We start from the raw sequence: 13,775 nt of genomic DNA, 5'->3' as shown, positions 1-13,775 counted from the left end.
CCTCCATGACAGAGGAGTAGATGATACGACACGCACATGGATAAGCAATGTACTAAGAAATAGAATGGTTAAATCCACTCTCGGCAATGCCGAAATAAAAGCACATACTGTAAAAGGATGCCCACAAGGGGGTGTATTATCCCCACTCCTGTGGTCAATTGCAGTAGACGAGCTCTTGCATCGACTCAGTGCCAAACATTTCGAGGCACAAGGCTATGCTGACGATATAGTCATACTTGTCAGGGGTAAATATGAAGACATCATCTCATATCGACTCCAACAAGCCCTGAACATCGTTAGTAGATGGTGCAGTGAAGTAGGATTAAATGTAAATCCTAAGAAAAAAGTCTGGTAGTCTTCACAAAGAAAAGGAAGAGAGTACTTTCCAATTACCATTCCTAAATGGAGAAGAGCTATCATCCGTTACCCAAGTAAAATACCTGGGAATGATTCTAGATGAGAAGTTGACGTGGAATTTTCATGTAGACAATGTTATACGAAGAGCCAGAGAGGCATTATGGACCAGCAGAAACCTCATTGGTAAGCACTGGGGCCTTAATCCAAAACTCAGCCTTTGGATGTACACATCTATTGCCAGACCAATTGTAACTTATGGGTCAGCTATCTGGTACAAAAAAGCACAACAGAAGATTGTAATAGATAAACTTCGTAAGCTGCAGAGATTAGCCTGCATAATGAGAAGTGGAGCGATGAGAACTACCCCCACAGCAGCCCTAGAGGTTGCATTGGGGCTCCCCCCACTTCACCTACTAGTCAAAAAGGAAGCAATGACTTTTATGGCCAAGCTACAGTTGACTAGCAATCAATCAACAAGACTACTCGATAACTCCCTGTTAGGTAGGGAAATGCAAAGAGAGAAAGGACTAAATATCACCATATCTGACATTTGCTTACCTAAATTCAACTTTCACCAAAAGTTCCTAATACTAATACCAGACAGAAATGAATGGGAACGGAACATACCTCCATTCGCTGGAGACTACCATCTGTGGTACACGGATGGCTCCAAAACGATGGAAGGAGTGGGGGCGGGAGTATATGGAGTAAGACCTAAAGAGGAAATATTTGCGAGTATGAGTAAAGAAAACTCAGTTTTTCAGGCTGAAGTACACGCAATTGAATTATGTCTCAGGGTATATAAAGGTAAACCCGTCACGGGAAAAAACATATATATCTTTTCTGACAGTAAATCGGCACTCCTGGCACTACGCTCACCTCGAGTAACCTCAAAAATAGTGTGGGAATGCCTTCTACTTCCCAAAGACCTTGCTGAAAAGAACAGAGTCCACTTAATATGGATTCCAGGGCACAGCGGTTTTGAGGGAAACGAAAAAGCAGATGAACTAGCGAGAAAAGGGGCGGCATCATACTATATTGGGCCACAACCATTCTGCGGTCCTTCGTGGAGCTTTTTCAAACTTAAAACTAATGAATGGTTGGAAAAAGCAGCTCAGAATGATTGGGATAATACAATTACCTGCAGACAAGCAAAAGAATCCATGCCGTTTCGATCAAAAGCCAGAACTAGGGAGCTACTTATGCTGAACAGAAGTGGCATCCGACTTGTCACAGGTTTTCTAACTGGACACTGCGGAGTTAAAAAACATTTATTGAATCTAGGTATCACTGGAGACGATAGCTGTAGACTTTGTTACGAAGAAGAGGAAACAGCAGAACACATATTGTGTCACTGTGATAGTCTTGCAAGACTCAGACTTCGCTACTTATCCATTGCCTATCCGCTTATAACGGAAGTAGGCAACATCTCTCCAAAGGACATACTGGCATTCTTAACTGCCACTCGTCTATGGAACTGAAGTGGGTATGTCACAATAATCCTCGAGGATGCAGTGACGCGGAGACTACTTCCCAACCCTTTTTTGAGAAAAAAAAAAAAAAAAAAAATACCTGATTGGAAATACAGTAGATGATCACAAATTGTGAATTTGAGTAGAGTAGGACAATTATGCAACAACAAAATATAAAGTAAAACTGATTTTATATATATGTGATATATGTTTAATATGTAATTTGTTTTTGCTCAGAGTACTTTCCTAATGAAATGGGCTGTAGTACTACTTCGTTTTTCGAGTAAATTTAATTTCCGAAAATTATACTTTATGACGTGTTATTTTTATAAAAATAAAAAACAAAAATTCAATTTAATTCAAAAAACTTTATATTTGTATATAAAATCTTCGCTTTTTAGTTTTTGAAATAATGATATCATCTTTATGTAAGTCTGAAATATTAGGTCTGTTCCACGAGCTACTCGTAGTAAGTTTAAGTAAAACTGAGTATAAACAAGTTCTTTCCACCAGGAAATTTTCAAGTAAAGGAGAGCATTTGAGAGAGCGTAACATCCCTGTCGAAATTTTACAAACATTTTATTTCAAGTAAAATTTGTGTTGATGTGTGAATCAGCTAATTTGGTTCCATCTTAAATTTTTGTATTGTTTATTTGCGCGGCACTGCTATATTCACCAGACTTTTCCATGAATATCTGTGTAAAGAACGTAATTTGGTACTTTATTTGTGTTACGCTCTCAGTTTCTACTATACTTCTGTTTTACTTGAATTTTACTACGAATAGTTCGTGGAACAGAACTATTGATCATGAGCTTAGTTTATTACTTCTTTTACATCATTTTTAACAGGGTTTTTTTTTACATTTCTGACGGATCCTATTTTATACTTAAAATTTCTATTTTGCAACTAAATTTAAAATAAATATTATAATAATACCAACTATAATTTGATTAGTCTCAGTTGGAAGTACTTTTATTTTCTGAACTAAAGAGGTATCAATAATTGTGCCCATTGACAGATAAATTCAGGTTTACAAGCACAACTTAACCGCAAATCTATCAGGCTCTACCTGGCTTTTTTGAATGTCCTATTACGACTGATATGATTCCAGTATGGATTCTGTAGCTGTGCACGACGCAATAAAACAATATCTAATCTTTACAAAATGCAGTCCTACATATACCAAATGAAAAGATTGGTTGAGATACGGTAGAGATGGAAGTGATTATATTTTAAGTGATTTAAGAGATAAATATTTTTGGTTATGCGTATTTGAGATTCATGATGACTATTTAATGCGGTTTTCTTTTTGGTTCTATTTAAAGTTATAAGTTTCATTTAAATGCACTTGACACTAACCAATTATATAGCTCTAGTCATTTAAACACGTTGTAAATGTACTAAATATTATAAGATCTTATATAGTTCAGTACATTTGGAGGCTTAACTTTTCAACGTAAAACGTCCCCATTAAAATCACTTTTACGGCGACACCTGGAGGAGTAGTGGTTTATGTTAAAAATATAGATTAGTATATGAAAGTGGGTAGTAGGGGCCTTTATTCTTTTAACCCCCAGATAACATATTTGGATTGCAAATTTTTTAGCTACCGAATTTTAACGTTCAAATTAGATTCCAATATCAAAACTTGCAATGTTTATAAAGTTTGCATATCTTTATTGTAAATTTTGTTTAATTTAATGTATATTTATTTTATTTCAAAATAATCGAAAGAGAATTCAAATATATTATTTACCTTTCATTGGCATTTATCGTGTTTACTTTGCTTACTTACGGCGAGCTGGAGATTTGCGTTTTGCAACAGAATTACGTTTTAAAGGACGACTACGTTTTGTAGCAAGATTACGTTTTATGACAGAACTGTGTTTTGAAGTAGACTTATGTTGACATATACACGTGGAGCTTCGTCCTCTACCTGGAAATATTCTGCTTTTCGTGTCAATCCCATAAAATTCAGTATCTGATTCTGTCATTTTAATCAAATTATTGAGTTGCATATTATATTTTTTTTTGAGGCTACCATAGAATGCCTATATTTTAAAGAAGAAAAAAATTTTTTCAATATCAAAAAAAAACTTTAACTTAGTATAAGTATTACGTCTTGCATGTAAATCAGTTTATCGTCAGCATGTAAGTTGTTCCATTTATGAGCACCAAGGCGTATAGTTTCCTTTGTCGTTAAATCTTTGTGCTCTCTTTTATAATCTTTAAGAAAATTTATGTAAGGATTTGGTCCTTTATCAGTGGAGCTGGTTTCAAAGTGCGTATCTCTTAAGTAATTATTGGGACACCAAATTGTATGAGCATTGTTAATTGCTAACCTACAACTGTCACATAAGTCTTGATTTAAATAATTTTTTTTAAATTTATTTTTTGGAATTTTTTTTGAAGAAGACATCATTGCTAGCAATTTTCTTTCAGTAAAATTTCATGTTTTACGCAATGACAAAAATTTTGAATGCAACTTTAAAGGATCAAAATATTGAAATGAAATTATTTTTATTATCAAATTTTTAAATTCTTCATTTATTGTCAAATTATTTTTATATATGTAAAGTGATATTATTTAAATATATATTTAAATAACAGATTCTTGATTCTTGATTCTTCTTGAGTTAGTGCTATTAAACACTTTTACTCTATAATGGCTGGGGCGCTTTTCTCTACCCCACACTAGGCTTTAACTAGGCTAAGAAATCATATCATTTATTTGTATTTTAGTTGATAACGGAACTTAAATCAGCATATCTTCCTGAGAATCCAGAATAACAGATGTTATAAAAATAATTTCATGTGTCAGGGATCACACCATACTCTTATACTGGATTCACACGAGAGCTTTGTTAATAAGTGTAGCTGTCATGTTTGTAATTTTAACTGTCAGTTATTACTTTCAATGTAAAATGAAAAATGTTAATAGCTAAAATTACAAACAAAACCGCCCGTGAATCTAGATTATACTCATTTCAAATTATTCCTGATTTCGTGAGCAAAACAAGTTCAAACCAAGAATATAGACATAGAACATGAAATTGTGAAATAGAATATAGAAAATAGAATTGAATCGTAATTTTAAATACGATTCACATTAAAATTACAAAACCATAAAATCAGCATAAATTTGAGGAATGAATGACATTTTCATACAAAATAAAAAAAAACTTATTACATGTATATATCGTATGTTTATATATCGTAAATAAATATTTTGTGAAAGTAGTTAAAAAGTGTATACATATAATATATCTAATAATCAAGTTACAATGATACATCCTGTAAATCGATGTCTTTGCTTTTTGATTTCAGATGTCAGTTTAAAATTTTTGACAGCTTAAATTACAACCAGAATTCTCATGTGAATCCAACGTTATTCGATTTCGTGTTTTTCAGCTAAAACTATTAAAAGAATATCTCACAATATATATATATATAAATATCTATATATCTGCTTAAAAAGTACTTGGATTTTGTAAATGAAACACACAAATTTAAATTTTATTCCAAATTTATTTTATCTCCTTCAAAATATGCTCCTTCTGAAGCGATACACATATGCCAACGCTTAACCCAATCTTCCATACACTTTTCGTAGGCCCGTGCAGGTATGACTTTTAGTTCCTTCAGCGAATTCTTTTTTAGCGATTCAATCGACTCAAAACGCTTACCACGAAGGGGCAATATGAGTATATTTTATGGCGAATATGGTGCCTGAGCGATGACAGTGGTGCCGTGTTTGGTCAAAAAATCGCGTACAACATGAATTTTCCATAGTAAAAATCGCTAAATGCACTTGAGGTAATCTCACATTAACAACTGCTGTAAACAAATTAATTGACAGATGGCGCTCAAATTTGTACCATATATCTAGAAAGGGTGTACCAACATAACAAAAAAAAATTTTTAAAAAAGGTCTATGACTTAAGGAGTAGTTAACAAACAACAAAATCTATACTTCTTGAGCAGAAGGTATATGTATATATATATATGTAAATTGGGGTCAGTAGTTACAAGGACTGCTACGTAGCTTTTAATATTCAGAATGCATTAAATAATAAAATTTTCTACTACACTATAATATTCTCATAATCCTAAAATAAAGCTATATATAAAAAAGAACAATTTAGTTACAACACTTTGTGTTAATTTAGTTTAAAAAACATACATAATAAATTAAGTGCTTATTAAATTTTATATAAAAAGAATTTTATTCAAGCAAATATAACATTTTCAATCATTTTCAATAACAAGATTTTTTCACGATTTTCAATTTTTTCACTTTTATTTCGAAAATGTTTTTGTCAATTATAGATTTAGTATTTGAAAAAAAATCCATTTTAATGTATTATTCAAAATGTTAATCACTGTATCAATATACATCATTAGGATTTTTTAAATACTAGAATTTTAAATTGATAGTCTGCAATAGTTGTTAGTTTCATATTCTTAGTTGTGATATAGTAATCTAAAAATATCAGATATTAATATTATAAATAAAAAACATTTTACGAAACGCACTTATTATATACTATATCGCATTAGCTACGGTTTTAACGACGTTTGCAGGCTTTACGTCCCGGTTGACCAAGTACTTTACGCTTTTCAGCGCGCTTTCCACGCTTACGTTTTTTACAGCGTTTCGGTTTGGCAACAGCAGAGCGAATTGGAGGTGATCTTATTTCATTAAACATTTCACTACAGTTATCATCAACAAGCTCCTCTCCACTTGCATTCATATCATCACATGCTTCTTCATCTACATTTCCCCCGTTGGCTACAAATGCCTATAAATAGAAAATCACAGTTTTTACAACTTCAAAAATTTAAAGTATTTTTAATATCTCTATGTATCTCTAGTACCTCTTTGAAATACGCCAATTTAGTAGCCGTTTCTAAATTTCTCCACTCTGCTGCGCCACACTGTACGGCGTTTATAACTGCCATATCTTTATGATCCAATCTGAAATCCCGCAAAAAATTTATAAAAGGATTGGATCCCACAGATTTCAAATCATTCTTGCAATTGGAAGAAGAAGATTGTGGACAGGCTTCATTGGGAATTAAGTTGTAAAAGCATTCTTGCGAACCATTGTATTGAAAACCGTTTGGAAGCTCATTATTAGGGAAAGTCATATTGTGTATGAAGGATTCCGATTGAACACACATCTCAGCAAAATTCAAATCTGAATCTTCAACTTCATTGTTCAAAATACTGTTAACGCTATTCTCCGAAGAGATATCGTCGTCCATTATGAAATTTTAAACCTTTTCTCTAAAAATATTAAATTATGTTTTTAAACAGAAATAAAAATTTTAAGTAATATCTTTTTGAAAAAAAATATTTGAAAAATATTTGTCATAAAATCCAAATGTAATATAATTATAATTGTATATACAGTCAAACTTCCATTACTCGAACTTCTATAACTCGAACTTCTATAACTCGAACTTCTATAACTCGAATTTTCTATTACTCGAACCAAAAGCAGTGCACTAAGGTTTTTGAGAGCAAATTACATACAATTCTGCTTCCATAACTCAAACTTCATATTGTAAATATTATATTGTGTATATGAATTATTATAAAAAACAAATTATGATGATATTATATATGTAAATGAAATATAAGGAATAGAAATTTATAAACATTTTTAACCGGACTTGATGTACTGAACTGGAGAAGGTGCGCACGCAGCAGAGGCGCCTGGGTTATGGCCAAATAAATAAGTATGGTAGTATAGTTTGTTTATTTTGTATAATTTTTTTCAGCAGAAATATATTACAAGGATAATATATATAAGGAAATCCGTCGTGGACTATTAGGAAAGATTTACTGTCCTTATTCGGTGGGCTTAACGTTAAAGGAGCTCTGAAAACAATACTTAATTTTTCTTTTTATCAAATATCGACTTTGACTAAATCGTGAAGTTATGCTATGATAAATTATCACGGACGTTTTATCAATATAGAAAAGTCAATTCAAATTGTAAATTTTGTACTATCAGTAGTATTTTGATAACTTTTGGAAGTGCCTTAATTTAAAAGATACTTTTTTGTGTATAGATATGTTACAATATCCACAAAAAAGAAATAAAAAAAATATAAAAATAAGAGGCAATTACCTTAATGAATGGTAACATTGGTGGGATCATTCCCAAAAATCAAGATGTATGCACTCGCTAATTCCAAATATAAAAGTTTGGATTAATCGAGGATTAGTACCTTATACCGGTTAAGGCTAACAAGTAATTCGTACTTCCAGTTTTATCGAGATAAAATTGAGATTCGTAGATACTATATAAAATCTGGAAACATATTAATCGGGGAAACCACCTCTTCTTTCATGGTAAAGCAGATGTTGACAAACACTTAAGAGTAGAGCCTTATTAGAGAGCATTATTTTTAGAATAATAAATATTGTCAAAGCGGACAAAATACTTAGTACACAATCAGATTAAAGCACATTAAGTGTTATTTTAATCTGCCCTATAAAGGCATACGTTAACTGGTCGTACTATAGGGATCTCCAGGATTTTAAGCTGAAAACGTGGGGACTTTTTAGTCTGTAGGCATGTATGAATCAATGAGTCGTGCATGGTATATAAATGGTACAGGCCACTTTTATCTTTAGATTTTTCCTTCAAGTTCGATATCAAAAATATTACACATTTGATATGAACTTAACTGTCCGCATAAAATGGCACTAACCTAATTGAACCTATAAATCGCAAAACGGCAACCTTTCTATTGAACTTTAATATATATAAACAGTGATTGGAATTAAAAACGTGTTGCTGTTCTTTAGCAACTGTTATTTTAAACCAAATGTTTCTTACATAATCTCAGCTAATTATTTTTAAAGTAACAACTTCATTTAAACGATTGCATAGACCCAATTTCAACATTTCGGTTCAATAAGAGAATTGTTCAAAGCATAGTTGGATCAGATCATGAGGGAGGTGGTTATAGAAGATGACTATTACGTAAAACCATGAAATAAAAAAGTTTATAATGGATGGGATATATAATCAGAATACTATCGTTAAAAAGCAGCAGAAAATACTCGAATATAAAGTTCTAGAAACACACAAGGGAATGCAACGACTAAAGGAAGGAATTGAGGGGTTTTAATCGAAGGAAGGTTGTTAAGTATGTCTAGATTTTGAATAGACAGTCAAATCGTTTATAATTGATGACACTTTTCATAGGGCAGACTACAAGAACAACTCATTGAAGTTTACATCTATATGTCAAACCAAAAAAATTTTCGGTTCAAATTTTGTTCTCGTACAAAAATAATATAACTTAATTAGTAACTTTTTAATAATTAATTATAATAATTGATTATATTTAATAATTGATTTAAATATGTAAAAGTAAAGAGTTCGGTATTAAAATTGGTGAGATACTTACTTATTCTCGGATAAGTTCAAAAGTTTTACTTTTATATCAAAAGGAAAGATTTTTTATTATATTATTTAGTGTTTTTTTTGAATAAAGATTATATCTACCTTAGAAACATGAAGATGTGTAAAAAAATAGGGGTAATACTGGGTGTTTATGACCAACACCTATAGCCATATATATTAGTATTATGTGAGTTTTTCTTCTACACATTTTACTTGATATTATAAACTAATAAATATTATTATTATTAACAATTTACTGACCTTAAAACGTTGAAAATGTTTTGCACTTTATTGATTTAAATTAAGAGACTTTTTTTGGATTCACTCACATTGTTCGCTTAAATTTTGTTTAAAAAATAGAAAAATTGCTCTCAACACGAATCGAACAAAAATATCGAACGAGTAAAAATATTTTACCGAAACGTCAACAATTTTTCATTACTGAGTTCAGTTTATCTTTGGTTACTGAGACTGACAGTTTGGTTTTGGCAGAAGTTATTCAAAATTTTACATAACTAAAATACAAATATATGAAAAATATAATTCCTGTAGTTTCAAAAATTTTATTTTGTTTTATTGAAAAAAATATTAAAGCAACGTAATTTTGGAAAAAATCAGAGCAAAGCTAAAGTTGTGACTTTTAAAAATGTTGGATAGAATCAGTTGCATACCGGACTTTCTTGCCTATGCTTTCATGCTGTTGGGTTTGATCTTAATATGTTTTGTACTCGCATTTACCGGTCATAAAGTATATGGCATGTTTGAACAGATACCATTGAAAAGTGTAACGGCGTCTATTGTCAAAAAGAAAACAAAAGCAATTATCCATAAATCTCTACCGGAACAGGAGGTACTGTGTAGAGCACCAGCCACTGGTAAGTAAATCAAATACTTTATAATTATAATTATTAGTAATACTATATTATTTAAAAATTAATTTTCTGACAATAGCAGGAATATATCGAGAATAACTAGTTTAAAGTACATGAGTATAATAAAATATTTTAAATAAAATAAGTGTATAATGATATATCAACGATAAAATAATTTTAGTTATTAATTATTGTTAAGAAATATGAAATAACTAGTTTAAAGCATAAAAGTATAATAAAATATTTTAAATAAAATAAGTCTATAATGATATATCAACGATAAAATTATTTGTATTATTAACTATAATTAAGAAATATGGATTGTACTAAACTGTGTATAATTTTATATATATATTTATATTAGTCCATATTTTAGTCTCACGCAAAGCAACATTATAGCCACACCTAGTAAGGAGGTAATTTACTGATTGATATATATTGCAATAAACCCCTCATCACTATCATCATAATATGGATATAGATATAATTTCATATTAAAAAATTGCATTCAGTTTTTGATATTAATAACTATATATTTACCTTTTTTCTCTCTGACATAATATTTTTTTTTTTTTTTTATTATTTAGACTTTTGACTTTTTTGCATATCATTTACTAACTGTAGAACTCGATTTTATCGTAATGAGTACTTGAAAAACCTTTAATTAAAAGTAAAATGTAAATAAATTGAAAACAGATAATTTTATTTATATAAATGCGCGATTTTTATTGTCTTAATACCTGACCTACACCTCTAAACTTTCTCATTAGTTTTCATATTGTATAATGTACATTCGTTTATAATTATCCAAAAGTAATGATTAAAAACATTGTGGTTACGAGTTTTCTGACCAATAGAGGCTTAATCGATATATACGAGTGGTACATTCAAAGCAGTGACAACATTAAGAAACTATTGTTTAGATTTAAAATTTTCGTCTAATAAAACTAAATAACAAATATCTAGTCTGATGTGATTCTAACTGCAGAAACCCATACTGCATCCGTAGCCAGAAATTTACTTCGGGAGAAGCTTTATTAAATAATGTCTATATGCATTAATAATGAATATCTTCTATAAGAAATTAGGAATGAGTCAAAAATAATTGGAATCCCAAATTATTATATTTAATTTATTTCTATTAACATCACTCAACTGTCCATTCTAAAGATATATTTCATAAATACTATTGCAAAATCCTTCTCTCTATATTTATGTTCTAAGTGACATGTTTTGAAAAATTTTTATTAAAATGAGATTAATAATTAATTTATCTATTTCTAAAATTTTTTTTGAAATATAAATGACATTTAAGTTTGCACAAGATAAAATATAAATGTGTATATTATATATACCATATAAGTACTACGTAATGGACAATTAATTAATTTAAATAATGAAGTTAAATATTTGGCTTCATGCAAACTGTTACTGAGTTATTTCTGTGCTGAAATTTTTAATAAAAGATCAGAAGACTCAACGATATGTAGGCATCTGTATGCAATCTGGTCACGTTTCGATAAAAGGAAATCCAAAGTTTTCATTGAGATACCCCGTAGAGATATCAGTCTTTTGGTAGATTTACTTACAGGTCACTGTAAACTATCAAACACAATCAAACCTGTTGCAGCTAACGGGAAGATAATGAGAGTGTCTCTCATCTACTATGTCATCTACTAAAACATAAGACATATACCTATAAGATAATTATGTACCAACAAGCTTACCAATACCGCGTTATTGAATCTCAGTATGGTGATAGGCTCAACGGGAAGGTATGTAGATCTGAAGTCAGTTGTTGCTTAGTTTGACTAACCTAACCTCTCAGTTAGTAGAGAGTAAAAGTGCTCAAGTGCACTGACTCAACTAGCCTCAACATAAATAATAGAAAAAACTTAGGTTAAGTTAAGTTGGGTTTTCAGATAATTAAGGTAAATTAAAATACAGCCATATTTTTTAAGCTCTGTGTTTTGTAATATAATAAATATACATCTGTGTAAATATTGTCCATCGATTTATTAGTAATAGTAGAATTCATTGAAATTTGTAGAATTTTATTTACAATAACATTAGTGTTTCATAAAAAACTAACATGTCATAATGGTATAAACATTATTTAAAAGAACAGATACTTTTCTGCTATGTTTTGCAAAAAGTGGTATTACCGGTATTGTTTTATGAATATATTACTATTTGATTAAATTGCATGCACGTTAAATTTATTTTAAATATTTTTTAATATATTTTTAACATCATATTTTTTTTTACGATATCTAATTACTTTCCCTGTTTATATATTCTACTACATTCTGTTTTTAAATTTTTTATTATGTTTTTATAAACAGATTGAGAAGCTTTTATTCAATCTTTGTCGTTTGTACATAAAAATGATGAGAACGCAATAAAACTGGTTCTATTTTGTAGTATCTTTAATAAACAGATTGAGCTTGATTAATGCATTCTGTTTTCATATGAGTGCTACGTGATTGTGATATACGTGACCTACATTACGTTCTAGGGGTTGCTGAAAGCGAAATAAGTTTTATTTTAGATTTTTAATATATAACTTTAGATTTACTGATTATAATTAAAAAAAATACTATCAGCCGAGCTGTCGGTAAACTTTTTGAAATAATTTTCATAAAGACACAAAAAGCATTACTCATTGTCGTACGAGTATGTATGTATTTCGTTATTTCTATAAAGCCGTTAAGTTTTAGTTGATTTAATAATATTTTAATAATACACAAAATTTAAACAAAAGTATGATTTAATAGAATCTGCTCTGTTTCTGATTCAAATTTTTACCACATGTTATTAGTGGTTTTTCCAATAGAACGACAGCGCCATATTTAATTAATTATTATTATTCCAATGGCAACAATGTATTTATGTATATATTGTTCCTACATAGGTATATATATTTATTTTAAGTGATCTAACTCAAAATTTTTTTAATTTAAAATTTTAAGATAAACCACTTTAGTAACATACATAAAAGATGTTACTTTATACGCAAGTAATTAGACCTGCACTACTGTACGGATGTGTTACATATATGTAGCAAAGCCTCAAATACTACCTTAAAGCAATTACAGATAGCTCAAAACCTGACTTTAAGAAAACTGTTTAAGATTCCATGGTATATTAGATCAACAGACATACATAGAGATCTTAGGATTGACTCAGTGAAAAAATATATCAGAGACAGAGCTCTAAAATTATTCACTAAAGTTGATACGCTAATTAACCCCGCCATAACAATCCTCAAGTCCACTTCTGGACTCTCAGGAAGATATGCGGATTTAAGGTCCGTCATCAACTAAAAGACAAATAAATGATATGATTTTTTTTTTAGCCTAGTTAAAGCCTAGTGTGGGGTTGAGATAAGCCCCCCAGCCATTATAGAGTAAAAGAGCGTAATAGCACTAACTCAAGAAGAAGATGAATCAAGAATCAAAAGATGTAAAGCTGGGTATGTTATCAAATATCAGATTAATCATGAGAAAAATTAAAAAAAAAGAAAATGAAAGATTGGAGAACCATTAGGTACATTGTTGCACGACAAATGCATTGGTTATAAAGTCAATGGTTTACCAAGAACTGTAAAGCTATTAAAGAAGAATCAGTCAGCATAATTGTTAGC

General features: G+C 30.2%; 2 protein-coding genes across 3 annotated transcripts; both read right to left on the bottom strand.

The window, feature by feature from the left end:
* Window positions 1–3,581: 3,581 nt before the first annotated feature.
* On the bottom strand, window positions 3,582–4,310 carry LOC119664351. The gene is made up of 2 exons (XM_038073867.1): window positions 3,950–4,310; window positions 3,582–3,881 (listed from the first exon to the last, which is right to left on the bottom strand). The coding sequence occupies exons 1-2, from the start codon at window positions 4,250–4,252 to the stop codon at window positions 3,618–3,620; spliced, it is 567 nt and encodes a 188-aa protein (XP_037929795.1). The 5' UTR covers window positions 4,253–4,310; the 3' UTR covers window positions 3,582–3,617.
* A 1,883-nt stretch (window positions 4,311–6,193) lies between these two features.
* Window positions 6,194–9,764, bottom strand: LOC119668853. 2 transcript variants are annotated; one of them, XM_038078519.1, is made up of 4 exons: window positions 9,519–9,764; window positions 6,709–7,120; window positions 6,367–6,632; window positions 6,194–6,313 (listed from the first exon to the last, which is right to left on the bottom strand). In XM_038078519.1, exons 2-3 carry the CDS (start codon window positions 7,096–7,098, stop codon window positions 6,399–6,401), a joined length of 624 nt encoding a protein of 207 aa, XP_037934447.1. In that variant the 5' UTR covers window positions 7,099–7,120; window positions 9,519–9,764; the 3' UTR covers window positions 6,194–6,313; window positions 6,367–6,398. The 2 variants fall into 2 exon arrangements, with proteins under 2 accessions (XP_037934447.1, XP_037934448.1); XM_038078520.1 differs by lacking the exon at window positions 9,519–9,764 and adding an exon at window positions 9,262–9,296.
* Window positions 9,765–13,775: the final 4,011 nt, after the last annotated feature.

Source organism: Teleopsis dalmanni, chromosome 1, assembly GCF_002237135.1.
Source record: "Teleopsis dalmanni isolate 2A chromosome 1, ASM223713v2, whole genome shotgun sequence".
NCBI classification, from domain to species: Eukaryota; Metazoa; Arthropoda; class Insecta; order Diptera; family Diopsidae; genus Teleopsis; species Teleopsis dalmanni.
The sequence above is the reverse complement of the archived record's forward strand: the minus strand, read 5'-3'. Positions and strand labels throughout refer to the sequence as shown.

What these genes read in the sequence shown, in the direction of transcription:
- LOC119664351 (XM_038073867.1), bottom strand. Translation starts at nt 4,252, where the DNA reads ATGATGTCTTCTTCAAAAAAAATTCCAAAAAATAAATTTAAAAAAAAT. An exon ending in AACTGATTTACATGCAAGAC is followed by an intron (nt 3,882 to 3,949) that starts GTAATACTTATA and finishes TTTAAAATATAG; the next exon opens with GCATTCTATGGTAGCCTCAA.
- LOC119668853 (XM_038078519.1), bottom strand. Translation starts at nt 7,098, where the DNA reads ATGGACGACGATATCTCTTCGGAGAATAGCGTTAACAGTATTTTGAAC. An exon ending in AATTGGCGTATTTCAAAGAG is followed by an intron (nt 6,633 to 6,708) that starts GTACTAGAGATA and finishes TTCTATTTATAG; the next exon opens with GCATTTGTAGCCAACGGGGG.